Genomic DNA, 16,975 nt, shown 5'->3' on the forward strand with positions numbered 1-16,975 from the left:
TTTACGGTTTGTATTTCTATAAGCCAAACTTAATAATTATTTTTGCATTTATTACATATATATATGATAAGTAATATAGAGGTAAGTATTGTTATTATTGTATTGAATTGATTTGAGTTGTGAATATCTAAACTGAAATGTAAATTGATTGTTATTTGAAAATTAAAGTGAAATGAATACCCTATTAATAGTGTCAGGCTAGGCTGGATATAATTGGCATACCATAGGATTGGAAGTGTACTGGGATACTTCGACCATGGGTTGATGAGGCACTAATAGTGTCGTACTATTACTTCGACTTTGTGTCGATGAGGCACTTTGTGTGTCGTACTATTTTCAATGCTTCAGTTTAATCCGATGAGGTACTATGTACTGTACTGCTACTGTTTACTTTGACAAAGCCGATGAGGCACAATGTGCCGTACTGGTGTGTTGGTTAGATTCGTGTATCCGCCAAAGTCCAATTTATGTTAATAGGGGTAATTATCGTACTGGGCATCTAAACGACTGTGCTGCTGTACTGGAAATTGATTGTTATTGATTGATATATAATTGAACTGAATGTTTCACTGAGAAAGAACTTTGAATATAAGTAATGCTATTAGATTAGAAGTTAATAGCTTAAATGCATTTTGTGTTAATAATGATTTAAGTGTTGGTTTATAGAAATACCACTGAGTGTATAATCTGCGTACAGTTTGTTTCCGTGCGCAGGTTAGGTACGAAAGCGACTAACAACCCAGCATCCAAGCCAAGCCCGAACTCAAATACTCGGTTACGTATTTTATTTTGAGAAATGGCATGTACCTAGGTTGTCTTTTGAAGTTATTTTGTGTAAGAATGATAATGGTTAGCCCATAAATGAAAAGTTGTGTTTATGATATAGTCTTTTATATATTTTAATTTGAATTGATTCAATTAGTACCAAAGCACATTGTCTGGAAGTTTTATGTTAAACTCTTACTAATACACTTGAGTAGGATTGTAATATTGATGATTTTAATGTGAAATGGACGTATTTAATCATGTTATGGATTGGTTGAAAGATTGGATTTTAAATTGCTTGTTATTGAAGTTTGTAGGGTTGGTAAACTTGAACTATAAAGTTCATTTTGAGTCTACACGGCCTGGCACACGGGCGTGTGATCAAACAGTGTGAGACACACCGCCCTTACACAGGTATGTGAGTAGACTGTGTCTCCCCTGCATTTAAAATTTGGCAAACAGAATGCTCAGGTATCGCCACACGGGTAGAGACACGGGCGTGTGTCTCAGCCGTGTGTAGTACACGGCCACAGTACACGGGCATGTGCCTGGCCGTGTGAAAACTGCACTAGGTTCGAATTGAAAATAAATCCACATGGGTTAAGCACACGGGTGTGTGTTTTGGCCTTGTCAAACTAGTTTGTTAATGAGCAACAAGTCAGAGAAGTACACAGGTAGAGGACACGGGCGTGTCTTAGCCGTGTGAGTCACATGGGGTGACAACACGGGCATGTCATAGAAACACACGGGCGTGTCTCTTAACCACACGGGTGTATGGTACTGTTCATTAAGAGAAATCTTGGAAATTTTATGAATAAGTTTATAAGCTTCTGATTGAGTTCTGGTTTGTTATTAATATATTCCATAGGCCTTGAATGTACATAAAAGGGGTTAATAAGATATATTACTAAACTATACAATGTTTAATTTTATTTGATTCGTGTTATAAACCATAGTGAACAGGTAATGCTCTGTAATTCTATTTCGATAAAGGGTTAGGGGGTGTTACAATTTACAAGTAACACATATAAACACCTATGTTCATGCTACATAATCAAGCTTAAAATGAGTAAAAGTCTACCGAATCGATAGTTGGATAGTATGAGCTTCAAGATGATCCGATCGATGAGTTCTACAAACCAACAATTTATAGAAAAGGGAAAAACAATTGGTAAGCATTTCGAATGCTTAGTAAGTCTATAATGAAACTTACGTAACTTACCTTAACATTAAAACAATATTAACAATTGAAATCACAATGTCACATAGCACAATATTTCATTGGCATCATTATACAATCACACGCAACAACCAATAGGTTAGTTCATTAACATAATGTAATCATATAATACAATTCATATACATATATAATCATATTCTTTCATCCTGTACCATTCAAACCAAGATCATCTCATAAACGTTACAAATGAGTTCACATTCAATCGTTCCAAACACTTCATTTCCATTAATCACTAGTTTTCGCGTAAAGAACTATAGTAAATTAACTTTGGATACAAAAGACTATTTTTGCTTGCGCAAGCTATAATATTCGGTTTGCTCACACAAGTGTGATATTTGGGCTGCTCACACAAGCTATAGATCAAGGTTGCTTATATAAACTTTATTCAATGCTACTCACTCAAGCTGTCGAGAATCTACAACACATGTTGGATCTTAGCCATTGATAAAGAAATCCTTGACCAACACCCGATTTCATTTTTGAACCCTAATGACGTGCCATTCGTATCTTAATCGTTTACTAAGTTCACACGGGCATAAATATTGTATTCATACCAACTAAATATCTATAACATTGTCATATATATACATATTTCAATCCTGTAAACATTTTATATCCATTCCGTAACTCGTATTAGTTCATATTTGTCACATACATCATATTTTACGATTTAGTCCATTCGATGCCAAAAATCATTATTTTCACAACACTTCAACTAACAAGAAAATTAATTAAATACAAATATAATAAGAACTAACATATTAAATTCCATATAAAATTACCTGGAAAAAACAACAAGAAGCAAAACGGCGAGGACTAATCTGTAATTTTATCTTTTCTTAGATTTTCCTTTGATTGGCTTAAATCCCAATCTATATGATAATTCATTTCAATTTATCAATTCCAAATACCTTATATCATCCTACTATAGGCATATTACAGTTCAATTTCATTTTGTGAATGCTCTCTCAAGTTTTTGCATTTAATTCACTTTAGTCTTTAAAATCGAAATTGCTATAACTTTTGAATTTGAGCTTCGATTTTGAAACCGATCTTAATTCCACCCTTCTATAGCTCTCTGTTATCAATAAGTACAGTAATTAAATGTAACAACCCATCGGGCATAAACCATATAGATACTGATTGGCGTATAGTTGTATAAATCAAGGATAATAAAAGGATTAGACTAAAGACTGGTTCGTTAAATTTTTGGGTGGCGTGACACGAGGATTCTTTTGTGAGAAATGCATCGTTGGAATTCTCCACTTGGCAAAATCTTTTGTGAGATAATCCTCCAACCCTAGATACTTTGGGCGAACTTCTTAGTTCACGAAGTCATAGAATTATTTTCCGTGCTTTAGTGAGAAAATGATGGTTCAATGACCATCACTAGAATTTAGTTAAGACCTAGTTGGAATTGAACTAGAGTGCTATAGATGACAGTTGATATGTTTAGGTAGTTGAATGACTGGTTTAGTTGGTTTGTTTTAGTGTACAAGCAACATTTACTACTCACTAAGTTGATTAATGGTAATGGTTATGTTTGGTAGATGATTAGGCAAGCCTATTTTCGGATTACAGGGCTATAGCAAGATTTTTTTACCCTTCTACTGAGCTTTATCACCGTTGCCTGTGTTATATAAGGATGCCTATAATCGACATGTTTCACCTTTGTTTTTCTCTAAGTTCTTCCCTGAGCCTTTGGAAATTTTTAAGTTATCTTTGCTAGAGAAGACGAGGAAGGTATCTGTAGCTAGTAAACGCCATTGATACGTACCAACTTTCTAGTAATTTCTGGGAAAGCCCTTAGGTTGTTGAGGGGATTTACGTTCTTGCATTAGTGCATGTAGGATTAAATTTTAGTAGGAAATGGTCTAATGATTATAATTGTTTCTTATTTAGCTCAAGAAGCTAGTGAAGGTTCAAGCAATTAAGGCAAATAACCAGTAGAGTAGATTCTATTCTGAAGTTTTCTGGTGAGTTCCTTCTTACTTCCTTTGAGTTATGAAAATTCAATGATATGTGGGTTGTGTAAGGTAAGTTATCTCTTTTGAAGATAGGTCTATGTATTGTGAATTGATGTGTGTGTAATAAACCAATGTTGTATGTATGAGCATGGCCACAATCGAGGTGAAAATACCCACCTTGTGTGTGAGCCTAGTACTAGACTTTTTGTGACATGTAAAAATGTGGAAAAAAGCTTTATTTATGATACCTCTAGTAGGGCAGCTTTATTGCAAACCAGACTAGCAGATCACGGCTTAACCTTGTGAGAGAACACGTGTTCAATTTAACAAAGAATTTGAATATAAATATGATTATGATTTATATGAAATTAGAGGTGTGCATGGGCAGGGCCGGCTGGGCTCAACTAAAAATTTAGGACTATTTGCTAGGCCTGACCCAAAAAATGGGCCTAAAATTTTGCCCAAGCCCGATCCAGATAAAAATACTATAACCTGGGCCCGACTCGGTCCACCCATAGTAATTTTTATATTATGTTTTATAAAATTTTAAAATATATATAATACATCAAAAATACTAAAATAATAAAATAAATATTTCTCAACAAATTAAAAATAAAATTTAAAAACTATGTATGCTTAAATAACACTAAGATAGATGCAACTTAACAAGCAAATGTCTCTAAAATAATAACAAAATTAACAAATGTCTTTAAAATAATAACAAAATTAATAATAAAATAAATTTTATACAATATCCAAACAGTAACAACAAAATAGGAGCAACATAATAGTAAAATGGTAGCAAAATAGGGAGAAAACAACAAGAAAATAATGTTAAAAAAAACTAGATTTTTTTGTCCTTTAGTAAATTTGGGTTGGGCGGGGCCCAGGCCAAAAATGCCTTACCTGAGGCTTGGCCTTTTTTTAAACGGCCTTTATTTTTTTGTCCAGTCCCATTTTTCGGGCCTATATTTTTTCCCAAACCCTCCCATATTTCGGGCAAGCTTCAGGTCGGTCTGGGTGGCCCAACCCATGAGCAGGTTTATATGCAATCCTATTTTCTGAAATATCAGTCCGAGGTTGGCACAATATTAAGTCATAGGTAAACATACATGATTGAGAGAAGTATGTATAAGTTGGTGATATGTGTCTACCGGGGATACTATGTGTGTTATATTGGTGAAGTGTTGTCACTAGAGAACTTTACTGGCAACTTGGCATAATGTGTCTGTAAGACTGATCTTGATGTAACACCCTAAGCTCGGTCTATACGTCCAGACCAAGTTGGAGAGTTACATCGTTCGTATTAGAGTTCATACTATCATAATGCAGTCGAATTGGGCTATTTATTACATAACATTCATCACCATGAAATTTAAAGCACATAGTATTTATAAGTTCCATAACATCACAAAACAATAACCCCTAATACTAATGCTTAAAAGAAAGATAAAGGTTTGACCGAGCTTTCGTGACCCTAACCCGATCAAGACTGGGAACCACCTGAAATCCAATCAATAAAGGAGTGAGTTGTGAACTCAGTGCATAAAAGAAGTTTATTTTATTAGAATTCATTTATAGTGAAAATTCCAAATTCAAGTATCCAATTCATTTCAGAGGAGTGGTAGTTCAAATTTAGAGCAGACCAGTTACATGTATACGTATATGCAATTTCAGTTCATATATGATACCGATCAGATTCAGATGCAATTTTTCTATTCCTGTCTGCTACACACCATCTCCTGCCATCCCAACACACTATTAAGGGCATTCAATACCCAACCAACCATTCACACCCTTAAGTGTTCGTTGACACTTTTACAAAAACACAGCTTAGCTGCTAATTCAAAATGCGACAAGCACTAGAATCAGATATACTCTTAGTGGCATAGCCACAATTTCAGAACAGATTTCTTCTTCCTTCACAACATCCCACCCCATAATAATGCAGAATATAACTACCGTAACACATGTTTAGCCATTCTAATACCTTACATAATTAATAAAATAGTTCAATAACAAAGTGGTATTATAGTGCACATTCCATTATGTAATTCACAGATCAGTTTCAGTGTATCAGACAGTTCTCATATAAACAAATCCAGTCATTTGTACATTGAGGAAACCAATATCAAAGTTTATCAACATTCTCGGTCTCAGAAACAATTTTCAGACCCAATATCCTGCCACACGGCCTGGGCACACACTCATGTGCCTTGGCCGTGTGGTTTTTTAGGCAAAAACAATGAGTTACACAGCCTGGGCACACGCCCATGTCCCTGGCCGTGTGGTTTTATACCTCAAACAGTGAGGGACAGAGGTGCTTACACTGGCGTGTGTCCTCTCCACACGAGCATGTGTGGCCTTCACATGGGCGTGTAGGCACCCCACACGGCTTGGGCACTTCCACACGGCTGGGGCATACGGCCATGGCCCTATTTTGCAGAATTTTTGTTTTGAGTCATAAATTTTTTGTTATATGTTTTTGTGTAATCTGACCCTTGCTCAAGTCTCGATAAGTGTGTTTGAGACTCGATTTAGTTTGTTTTGTGTATATATGTGATATTATAGGCTTTAATTTTATTGCTCGTTTATGTGATTAATAAGTATGAGTTTATTATTGTTGTTGTAACTGAATATTAGAATACAAGTGTAATCAAATCTGAATCTGTTCAACTGGAACTGTTAACATCGTTTCTGTATAATGTCTGCGTAATGTGTGCATCGTTGCATAGCATGAAAATTTTGGGATCTGGTTATGAAGAGAAGGAAGATAGACTTAGCAGTTTTAACTGCGATACTTTTGTAAACTGGTTCACCGCACTATCCTATACGTATATCAGCTCAGTTGTATACAGTTACTCAAGTGGCATAGTTCCATATTACGGTGTGTTGGGTGGATGAACCTATTATAGTTCTATGTGGTGTGCATGGTGGACGGGCTTACCATAGCCCTTATATGGTTTGCTGGATGGACGAAGTGGTGTTTGGTTGGTGGGGTGGGATTTTGACTTGTGCATCTATTCACATCTGAATATACGTCTGTTTGTCAGAACATTTTGTTTGTTTGTGTAAACTTCTGGTTATTGACAATATAGTTAATGTCATGTAATATGATCTGATTATTATGTATGACTGGAAAATCATTTATGTGGTTTGATATTGTATTTGACATACCGAATGAGACTTTCGTAAGTGATATTTTTATGCACATGCTTGTCTGAAATATTTATTGTGCCACTCCGTCTTCTATCATCTGTTCATGTTTCGGACTCACACTGAGCTCGTGTAGCTCATCTAGTGTCTTTCCTTTCAGGTACATTCCGTGTTTTGGAGTTGGACTCGGCATACCTGAGGTCTCAAAAAGATACAGTTTGATTCTATTTAAGTAGAAACTCATAAGTTTTATACGAGTAATTTTAAGTCAGTTTGTAAAAAGATTATATAAACTGTGGTACAAGTGATTAATGTAAGTTTTGGGATTCAGTTTAGACTTTTAGGCCGGGTTTTAAGGCGTTACACTTGAAAATGTCTCTATTTTTGGCTTGATTATCAATAATCTAATAATCATTTCGTGTCCATTTGGAACTCACTAAGTTCAATTGAACTTACTTTGTTACTTTTCTTTCTCAAGCATTTGATTACTAGAATATCAATAGAAGAGGATAACACTAGAGTTGCTTCTACGAGTGAGCTATTTGTCTATTTTTATATCATGCATGGTTGTTTGGCGGATGGCGTATACATACATTTTGTAATTAACTTTTTCTTTTACCTTATAGTTGTATTGTTTTGCCTTGAAAAAATAATTTACCCCTTATTATAAAAGTGTACACCAAGCTTCTTGGATTTGCAGTTTATGAACTCCTTTATATGTATTTGCCATTGATGGCAACGGATGATAAATAGGCTGTCTTTTGTAAACCTTATTATTTTCTCCTTTAAATATGTGTTACCGATTTAGAAAAAAGAATAATGGTTTGTAACTAAAAAGGGGGATCTTCATAATTGTTTCCTCAAAGATTTAAGTGAAACCAATGAATTTTGAATCTATTAGTAACATTCCAATCCATTGGGTGGTATGTCTGACTAAATGATGTATGCCAAGTCTTCTTGATAGATTGACAAATGTTACGTTCAACATAAATTTCAAAATATTTACAATTTAGTCCCTATGTTTAAAACTAAGAATTTTTACTTTACAAATTAGTCATTTTTCATATCTAAGCTTAAAATCTAACCATTTAACATCAATTTCATCAAGAACTCATAAATGGAAACTTTTGAAAACTTTAATAGTTTTACAAATTGGTAATCATGTTAGCTAAATCAAGCTCCCAGACCTTAAAAATATAAAAATCACAAGAAACAAATTAAATCAAACTCATCAATCAAAGGACCAAATGTTGAGCTTCAAAATAGTTTTCTTCTTTCTTTCCTATGGGTTGAAGAAGATGATGAAGGGAAATAACATTTTTTTTATCATTTTTTAACTTTTATAGTTTAATTAAATCTAATTAACTCTTAGTTAATTTAACTAATTTTAATTAGCTTAATCTTAATGAAAATTAATAAAATTTGGTGGATGTTAGCTGATTCCCACCACCACTTGGCATAATTATAAGGGTCTAATTGCTTAATTGGCCCTTCAGTTAATTAAAAATCCATAGCAATTAATTTTTACTACTTTTACAATTTAGTCCCTATACATTAATTAGTCACTAATTCGGAAAAATTACCTATACAAAATTTAATTAACCTATAAAACAACTCCATAAATATTTAATAAAAATATTTACGGGCTCGATGTACGAAAACAAGGTCCTGATATCTCATTTTTTAACACCACTGACTTTAGGGTCGTTACACTTGTACCTTTGTTAACTATCCAATTAATAAAATTAAAGAACCGAACTATAATTAAATTTCATACTAACCTCGTAAATATTAGAATTGGGGTTCTAAAACCATCATTTTTGACACTACTAAAAATCGAGTTGTTATATCTGTAGTGGTGGCTAATGCCATTACTTCCATCTACTTGGTGAAATAGTCTATAGCCACCACTATATACTTCTCGATGGTTGGCGGGAATGGTCCAACAATATCAATTCCCCAAGTTGAGAAAGGTTAGGGGCTGGAGAATATTTTTAGAGGTTCGACTAGTTGGCGAGGAACGGGTGAAAACATCTGGCAATGCTCACATTTAGCCACAACAGAGATCATATCTTTTTGAATGGTAAACCAGTAGTAACCCTATCAGAGGATCTTCGAAGCAAGAGCCCTGACACCCAGATGGTGCCCACATATTCTTTCGTAGATTTCCCTAATCACATATCCAGCCTCTGAGGGATCCAGACACCAAAGCAGCGGCTGGGGCTACCCTTTTTCTACAAAACCTCATCGGTAAGAATGTAGCAGGTAACCTATTGTTGAAGCTTATCTGATCCCTATGAATCAAAAGGGGTGTTGTTTCCTGACAGGAAATTTATCAAGAGATTTATCCAAGTCTCTACCACATCAACATTAAAAGTCTGACCCATCGTATTATAGCTCGAGTGCTCCTTATACTCTAGCAAATTTTTCCCCTTTGAGTGATCTCGACTTTGGATGCCAATCTACATAAAGAATTAGCTGAGGCATTCTCGAAACGTGGAATTAAGTCCGTGTAGACCTTAGGGAGCTTTTTTAACAAGCTTATCACCAAGGAATAATACTTGGCCAAAATGGAGTCCCGGACTTCAAACTCACCTTGGATTTGCTTGGCTACCAACTGGGAATCTGTATGGACATGAATTTTTGAAATCTCAACTTGTGAGTCAACTCTAATCTAGCAATCAACGTTTTATACTCCACGATGTTATTCAAGGTAAAAAAGGCAAACTATAAGTCATACTGCCACTCATTACCTTTCGGATCAACTAATAAAATTCCCGCTTCAGAACCATTCTTCCCATATGATTCATCAACGTGTAAAGTCAAGCCTTATTCTTTATAGAAGGTATATTGGCAGATGGTTCAAAAGACAGAGGGGTACTTTATTTTACAAGAAGACTCCTTAGCGGATGGTTCAGACTATTTCGAGAAAGAACATATGCCTACAAAGCCTGCTAATGTCGAAGCCTGGATGGTTTTCCTTGGTAAAAATTCTAGCCCAAACTCACTAAGCTCAACACTCCACTTGATCATGCGATTGATGAATTCTCCTTGCCCAAAATATCTTAAAAGGGTTGATCTAATAAGACGAATATCTAGTGGGCTTGAGAATACAGTTGAAAGTTTTCTTGCTACAACTACCAAGGTAAAAGCAATCTTCTCCACTAGTGAATAATTCAATTCTCTGTCTTGGAGTGCCCTACTAACATAGTTCACTAGATTGCTACCTATCAGCACCCTTTATAACACAACTACCACTATCTCATTGAAGGCTAAAAATATATACAAAGTGTCAATATGTAGGGGGATACCAACATTAGAAAGGTGATTAAATATTGCTTCAGTTGTACGATTAATTCCCAAAACTTTTCAAATTGCTTGAATAATGCCTTCAAAGCCTTGAAGAAAGGCATACACTTGTCAGCCATCTTCGAAACAAACTGATTCTGGGCTACCACCGGTCTATAAGACGTTGGATTCCTTTTGTGCTCTTTGGGAGATGTTGGAAAAAATCCGTTACAAAAATGATTTTCTTGCATAGAGAAAAATTAAAATTTTGAAAACCGAGCCAGTTTGTAATATTTATAACAATAAACCTTTTACCGAAATTGCACTTATGTTCTTAGCTACATGAATCCTTGTTTCTGGCTTTCAATCGAACAACCTTTTCCTCTTTAATAGAAATCAGTAGAATTGTTATTTTAAAAAAATAAAATTTATACTTAAAAAATAAATTTTCACTATTTTCAGGCAGAATAATAATATCTCAAAGTTGTGTGTTTAGCCCTATCGATGTCATCTATTTATAGGGAAAAGAAGTGGAACTCTTGTTGAATTAATAGAAGTCAATTTCAATAGAAAAACAAAATCCTAGTCTCACTAGGATTAGGGGACAACCCTACTTAAATATACTAGGGTTTGTTGTCCCATATATTTAGCATGAGAAGTTTTTGATTCTCTCCCATATAGGTCTAATTAATTTACTTTAAGGTACCAAAAACAATAACAATGGGCACAACCTTATCGCAAGCTACAGGAAAATATAGTAGGATATGCAATATCATCTCTTCGACATGGCCACATATTTGTACAGTTTGCATTTGAAGCGGCCACATATTTGTACAGTTTGCATTTGAAGCAATTCCCCTTTTGTAGTGTTTAGAATTTGTTGATGTCATGTGAATGTATGGTGAATTGTTGTATCTTTTTTAATTTTTCATAAATTTATGAAGATAGAATTATAAAATTGTTGGTGCGTTGAGATAAAATAAACTTATGAAAAATTAATTAAAGGCTTCAAAGTCTATAACATGTCACTTTCTTTAAGGTTCTATTTGTCTCCACCTATATTTTGTTGTCCAGGATACAATGAAGCTCAATAATTATCTACATTTTGCATTGATAAAAACAATTCACTGAACACTGAGCGAAGCACAAGAAGAGTATCAAATTCTATAAAGAATTTATGCAGTAATTCTTTACAAGAATATTAGAAGATGGAGGAGAATAGAAAGAAACTTTTGTTTCTAAGTTTCTGGTATATCTTGGTTTTGCATATAGATCCAAGTGAATGTTAAATCCTATTTATAATCACTCTCATGTCTCTTCATACAATCATAACGGTCCAAATGGATAGTTATTTCTTTTAGTAATAAACATGATAATTCAATAGATAAATTACTTGAATAATTATGATTCTTTAATAATAATCAAATAACACAATTCATCACTATAAATAATAACAACTCTTAATTGATAATCAAATGAAAAATAAAAGTTATGTGAAGCAATTCATCTAAGTGCCTATGTACATTTAATTTATAGTTTAATTCATTTACTTTTTCAAATGATACTTGTCTTGGTTAAGTTTTACTTCAAAACCAATTTTAGAGCAAATTAAAAGAAGGTTTCCTTAGGGATACAAAATACCAAAATGACATTGGAAATAAGAAAGGTCCAACCATATCTTCCAAAAGATTTGATTCCATCTTCCCCTTTCTCTTAATCTTTTATAAATAAAGTAATGGAGAGAGTGTATACACAATATTCAACTCATGATAATTTTGATAGTTACATAATATTATAAAAAAATGTTTCAATTTCTCCATGTCATAATGGGATTTCCACACATATAACGTATATTACAAGCAACCAAATAATGAATGATATGCTAGAAAGAGGAGAGGTAGGATGGCAAGAAGAAATGAATGGAAGGAATTAGTGATACCATGCATAGCCATGGTTGCTGTAGAGTGCTCCAATATAACTGGCGGCATTCTATTCAAAGCTGCTTCTTTTAAAGGGATGAGCTACTTCGTCTTCACCGCTTACTCTTATCTTTTAAGCACCCTTGTCTTCCTCTTCATAGCAGCCCTCTTTAAAAGGTCTTATGTTTTGTTATATTAAATGTCTATTTTTCATAAATTTCATGTCTTCGTTGTTTATCTGATGCTTTTTTTTTTTTTTGCTGTTGTTGTTTGCAGAAAAACACGGCTCCCTCCATTGAAGTTCCCTCTTTTTTCCAGAATTTTCCTTCTTGGACTGCTTGGGTATGGATCTTCTTTTCTTCTAGTTACATATAATGACTGCAAAAGAAAAACCTATCCAACCCCATGGATTTGTTTCATCTTTTGGAGACAGGTTTTCAGGCCAATTATGTTTATTCAAAGGCATACAACTTAGTTCCCCAACTCTTGCTTCAGCCATTGGCAATCTCACACCAGCTTTGACCTTCATGCTTGCTGTCTTCTTCAGGTTTTTAATTGTCCTCATGTCATGTTTTATGTTTTTTATATGTTTGAGAAATGTTCCCTAAGACCCTGTTTTTGCACATTCAAGGATTGAAAAAGTAGCAATTAGAAGTTCAAGCTGTCAAGCTAAAATCATTGGCACCTTTACCTCAATATTTGGTGCATTAGTGATTACTTTTTACAAAGGACCCAAACTTTTTTCATTGTCATCGTCTGTTTCACTTCAAAGGCCGCTAGTGTTTATGTCATATGAGTCAAATTGGATCATTGGTGGCCTCCTGGAAGTTGTTGCATTCCTTATTCTTTCAATTGGGTATATTATCCAGGTAAAAAAAAAATGTTTTCAAGCTATTGAAATACATTAACTTAGTCCTTAATTATATTTTACCTAAAAGCTAAACTTGAATTTTATTCCAAATTACAGTCCCAAGTAATGAAGATTTACCCAGAAGAGATTACTGTAAATTTATTTTCTGGCTTGTTTGGGACCATTATATCCCTACCAATATGCATACTTGCTGAACCAAACTTGAGTTCCTGGGAATTAAGTTCTAATGTAGCTGTTGTTTCTGTCTTATACACGGTAAGACCTCAACTGATCAATCACTTTGTGTTACTTGGATTCAGATATGAGTGTATGATACAGATATATACTCGGCAATGATATAAATAGATTTTCCTATATTTTTCTTTATATTTGGAGGATCTTTGAGAGTCATACCCTCGTATCTATCGAATATTTAACAAATTTAGATATCTATCGAATAATAAATTTAATTGAAAAATATACATATTCATATTATAAAAATTGCAATCCCTAAATGTAGCTTTAGTAACATAATCATATATATTTTTAGTATCTGAAAGTAGCTTTGCTTGCCTTCCTTGCTGGTTTAGGGACTTTTCGGGTTATGTTTTGGATTAGGTGTACACGTATGGGGCATACGCCTGAAGGGGCCTGTATTTGTTGCAAGTTTCAGGCCAGCTTCAATTGTCATTGCTGTTGTTATGAGTGCTATTTTCCTTGGTGAAGCAGTATTTCTTGGAAGGTATGAAAACCATCTTTATTTTACTTAACCATGATAGCATCCCTAACGCATTCATCTTTTTACCTAAATCTTTCATTTCTTTTATTCCACAATTCTGAATCCAAAACTAAATATTTTGCAGTGTGTTCGGAACTCTAATTTTATCTACGGGATTGTATTCCGTATTATGGGGAAAAGCAAGAGAAGAAAAAGAAGAAATAATAGATGACTCAAACACCATTAATGGAAGAGTCCCTTTGCTACAAAGCCAACAAAGTTGAACAATGTAGCTGTTTTACCATGGTTCAGTGCTTCCTCATTCATTGCCATACTAAAAAAAAAACATTATTGTGATTCTCTAATCAAATTCGATCAACTTTATGATATGGATGCTTGTATTGCAATAGGAATTTTAGTTTTATTTATTATATCAGGTTTTATTAAGAGTTTTAGTTTTACTTATTTTCTCTATTATATTAGGTTTTTGTTTCTTCATAAACAAGTTATCAATTAGGACTCTTTCCTTTGTTATTAATCACTTATAGAAGGTTGTCAATATGAAATAAAGAGGCAAGTAATTATTCTATAAAAAATAAACGTTATTTTGAGAGGGGTTCAGTCAAGGACGAATATACCTTTTGAGTAACCATATATTGAAGCAAGAATTCTTTCTCGTATAAACCTGTGACTAGATCCAATACCAAGACGCATAACACTTTATTCGATAAACTCATGTTTAGGCTATTAATATTTATTTTGGATTTTGAAATTTATTTTGAAGTTACAAATTAAACAAAATGCTTTAACTTCAAAGGATTGATTAGGGTGCTTTTAAATAGGCAATACGTTTATGTTAAGTAAAATTTAAAATAACAGATAAAAATTTTAATTTTTCTCATTGACTATTTCTAATAAATATTAATTTTTGCTCATAACTATTCATTTATTAAATAAACTTTTTAGATGAAAGTGAAACCTCAATTTAATCATGCATGTGTTCTATTCATTGAAAAGAAATTGATTCATGCATGTGTTGTATTCATTGAAAAGAAATTGGTATAAGTATTATTTATTTAAAATGGTTTCCACAAAAGTCAAATATAGCAGATTTTAAAGTATTTTGTGTAAATTGTGAATTTAGTATATGTATTTTATTTTTATTAATTTTAGTCTTTATACTTTTTAAATTTTAAAATTTTAATCTTGACCTAATGATAACAATTAAATTTGTTTAGTTAAATTATATTATTAATATTGTATTATATGTAAAGTTATAAATTTAATCCACGTTCATCAATTGAATTATTTTAGTGATTATAATTTTTAATTTCAAAATTTTGGGTGACAATCGTTAAATCTATTAATTGATTTTTTTGTGAGTAATATATGAGAATAACAAGCAGACATAGCATTACACATGTGAAAATATGTTTGACACATTAAATTTTCAAAATAACAAAATTTAACTTAATGAATTTAATATCTATCATTTGGTTAGGACTAAAATTTTTATATTCTAAAAATATAATGACTGAAAATGACTAAATTAAAATACAGATAGTAAATCTATAATTTACATAATGTACTGGATCTAATAGCAAAATTTTAACTATTTAAATCATAATATTTAAAAGAATTGATAACTCAACCAACAATTTGAATAGTTCAAGCCATTGGCTTTTGTCATTCATCTTTTAGCCCAAAATCTGGACACGTATAATAAAAGAATACACAAAAATTTAATGGCAATCAATTATTTCATTAGCAATAATTGTGAATAAGAAATTAATTAAGTCAAATCCTTTACTATTATATTGACGACTTTAATCTAACGTTAATTAGATTAATTATTGATTTATTTTTAAATGATTGCGTTCATGGTTATGTACAATTTATGACGACAGCTAGGGCAACGAGTTTGCTTTAGGCTCCAATTTCGTGCTTCAATGGTGACTGAACTTCTTCAATGATGGTTCTATAAGACTTAAGAATGACGAGGAATTTTAGTTGTAAGTACTCCAAGTAGTAATTTTATTTAAGTTATGTTAATTAAGTAGTTTAATTATTAAATTAATGATATCATAATAAGTATTTAGTAGGGGTAAGTAATGTGAATGTTATGAATTTTGACTTTAGGGTACCATTATATGATGTATTGAGGTGATACTAAAAAAGGACTAAATTGAAATAAATTAAAATATGTTATGATATTATGAATATATGGAAAGTGAGTTTAAATGAAGTGGTGTAAAAATTATAGTGTTGTATGTGGTACGAATGAAGAGAATTTACAAGTTTTAGTGTTATTATTGTGATAAGGACTATATAACACTCCAAACCCGGCCTATACGTTATGGGCGTATATAGCAATGTTACACGATAGTTTTTTTGAAACCTCGTTCTTACGATGAAAACATTCCATTTAATTATTTTTAGTAAACCTTTGTTAGAACTTAGGAAGTCATATTTATTTATTTAAAATATTTGTTTTGAAACATCCCTCGTTGCGAAAGCTTTAATAAAACAGTCTAAGTGATCATGCATTTAGAAAATACTTTAAATTTTTGAAAACTGAATTTGTTACGACCAGCAGGTATAAATTCATAAAGTAAAATAAATAAATAAAAACCCAAATCTAAAACCAAAGTCCCAGAGGTCCTAAAATTACAACCCAAATAATCAATAATAATCAAATTATAAATCATAAATTGAAAACCATGAAGTCCAAAAATTACTGTGGTCACCGTTGAGTCCTCCGTCGCACTGATCCGTCTAAGTCTGAGGATTACCCGTGCACATTAAACAAAAAGGGTGCGTTTACATAAACTCAGTGTGTAATCCCGTAGAAACAAACAAACAATCAGTATTCACAGTGCACAGTTGAACAATCTTGGGCCTAAGCCCTTTTTAGTATCAGTGACAGTTTGGGCCCCATCTCGGTACAGTGTCAAAAATGTAGTAGGGCCTTAGCCCATCACAGTATCAGTAGCAGTAACAGTTATGCAGTAGCAAAATCTTACCCAACCAGCCTCTATACACCATCTTCATCCAACCCTACACTCCATGTGA

At 33.0% G+C, this 16,975-nt stretch overlaps 1 protein-coding gene across 1 annotated transcript; it reads left to right on the forward strand.

Moving 5' to 3' along the window:
- The first annotated feature begins 12,191 nt into the window (after positions 1 to 12,191).
- On the forward strand, positions 12,192 to 14,503 carry LOC108456446 (WAT1-related protein At5g40240-like). Its single transcript, XM_017755025.2, has 7 exons — positions 12,192 to 12,512; positions 12,612 to 12,677; positions 12,769 to 12,882; positions 12,967 to 13,204; positions 13,303 to 13,461; positions 13,776 to 13,927; positions 14,049 to 14,503. The coding sequence occupies exons 1-7, from the start codon at positions 12,319 to 12,321 to the stop codon at positions 14,185 to 14,187; spliced, it is 1,062 nt and encodes a 353-aa protein (XP_017610514.2). The 5' UTR covers positions 12,192 to 12,318; the 3' UTR covers positions 14,188 to 14,503.
- Positions 14,504 to 16,975: the final 2,472 nt, after the last annotated feature.

The sequence above is a fragment of the Gossypium arboreum genome, chromosome 9 (assembly GCF_025698485.1).
Source record: "Gossypium arboreum isolate Shixiya-1 chromosome 9, ASM2569848v2, whole genome shotgun sequence".
Lineage (NCBI taxonomy): Eukaryota > Viridiplantae > Streptophyta > Magnoliopsida > Malvales > Malvaceae > Gossypium > Gossypium arboreum.

What these genes read in the sequence shown, in the direction of transcription:
- LOC108456446 (XM_017755025.2), top strand. Translation starts at nt 12,319, where the DNA reads ATGGCAAGAAGAAATGAATGGAAGGAATTAGTGATACCATGCATAGCC. An exon ending in ATGCTTGCTGTCTTCTTCAG is followed by an intron (nt 12,883 to 12,966) that starts GTTTTTAATTGT and finishes TGCACATTCAAG; the next exon opens with GATTGAAAAAGTAGCAATTA. An exon ending in GAAGCAGTATTTCTTGGAAG is followed by an intron (nt 13,928 to 14,048) that starts GTATGAAAACCA and finishes AATATTTTGCAG; the next exon opens with TGTGTTCGGAACTCTAATTT.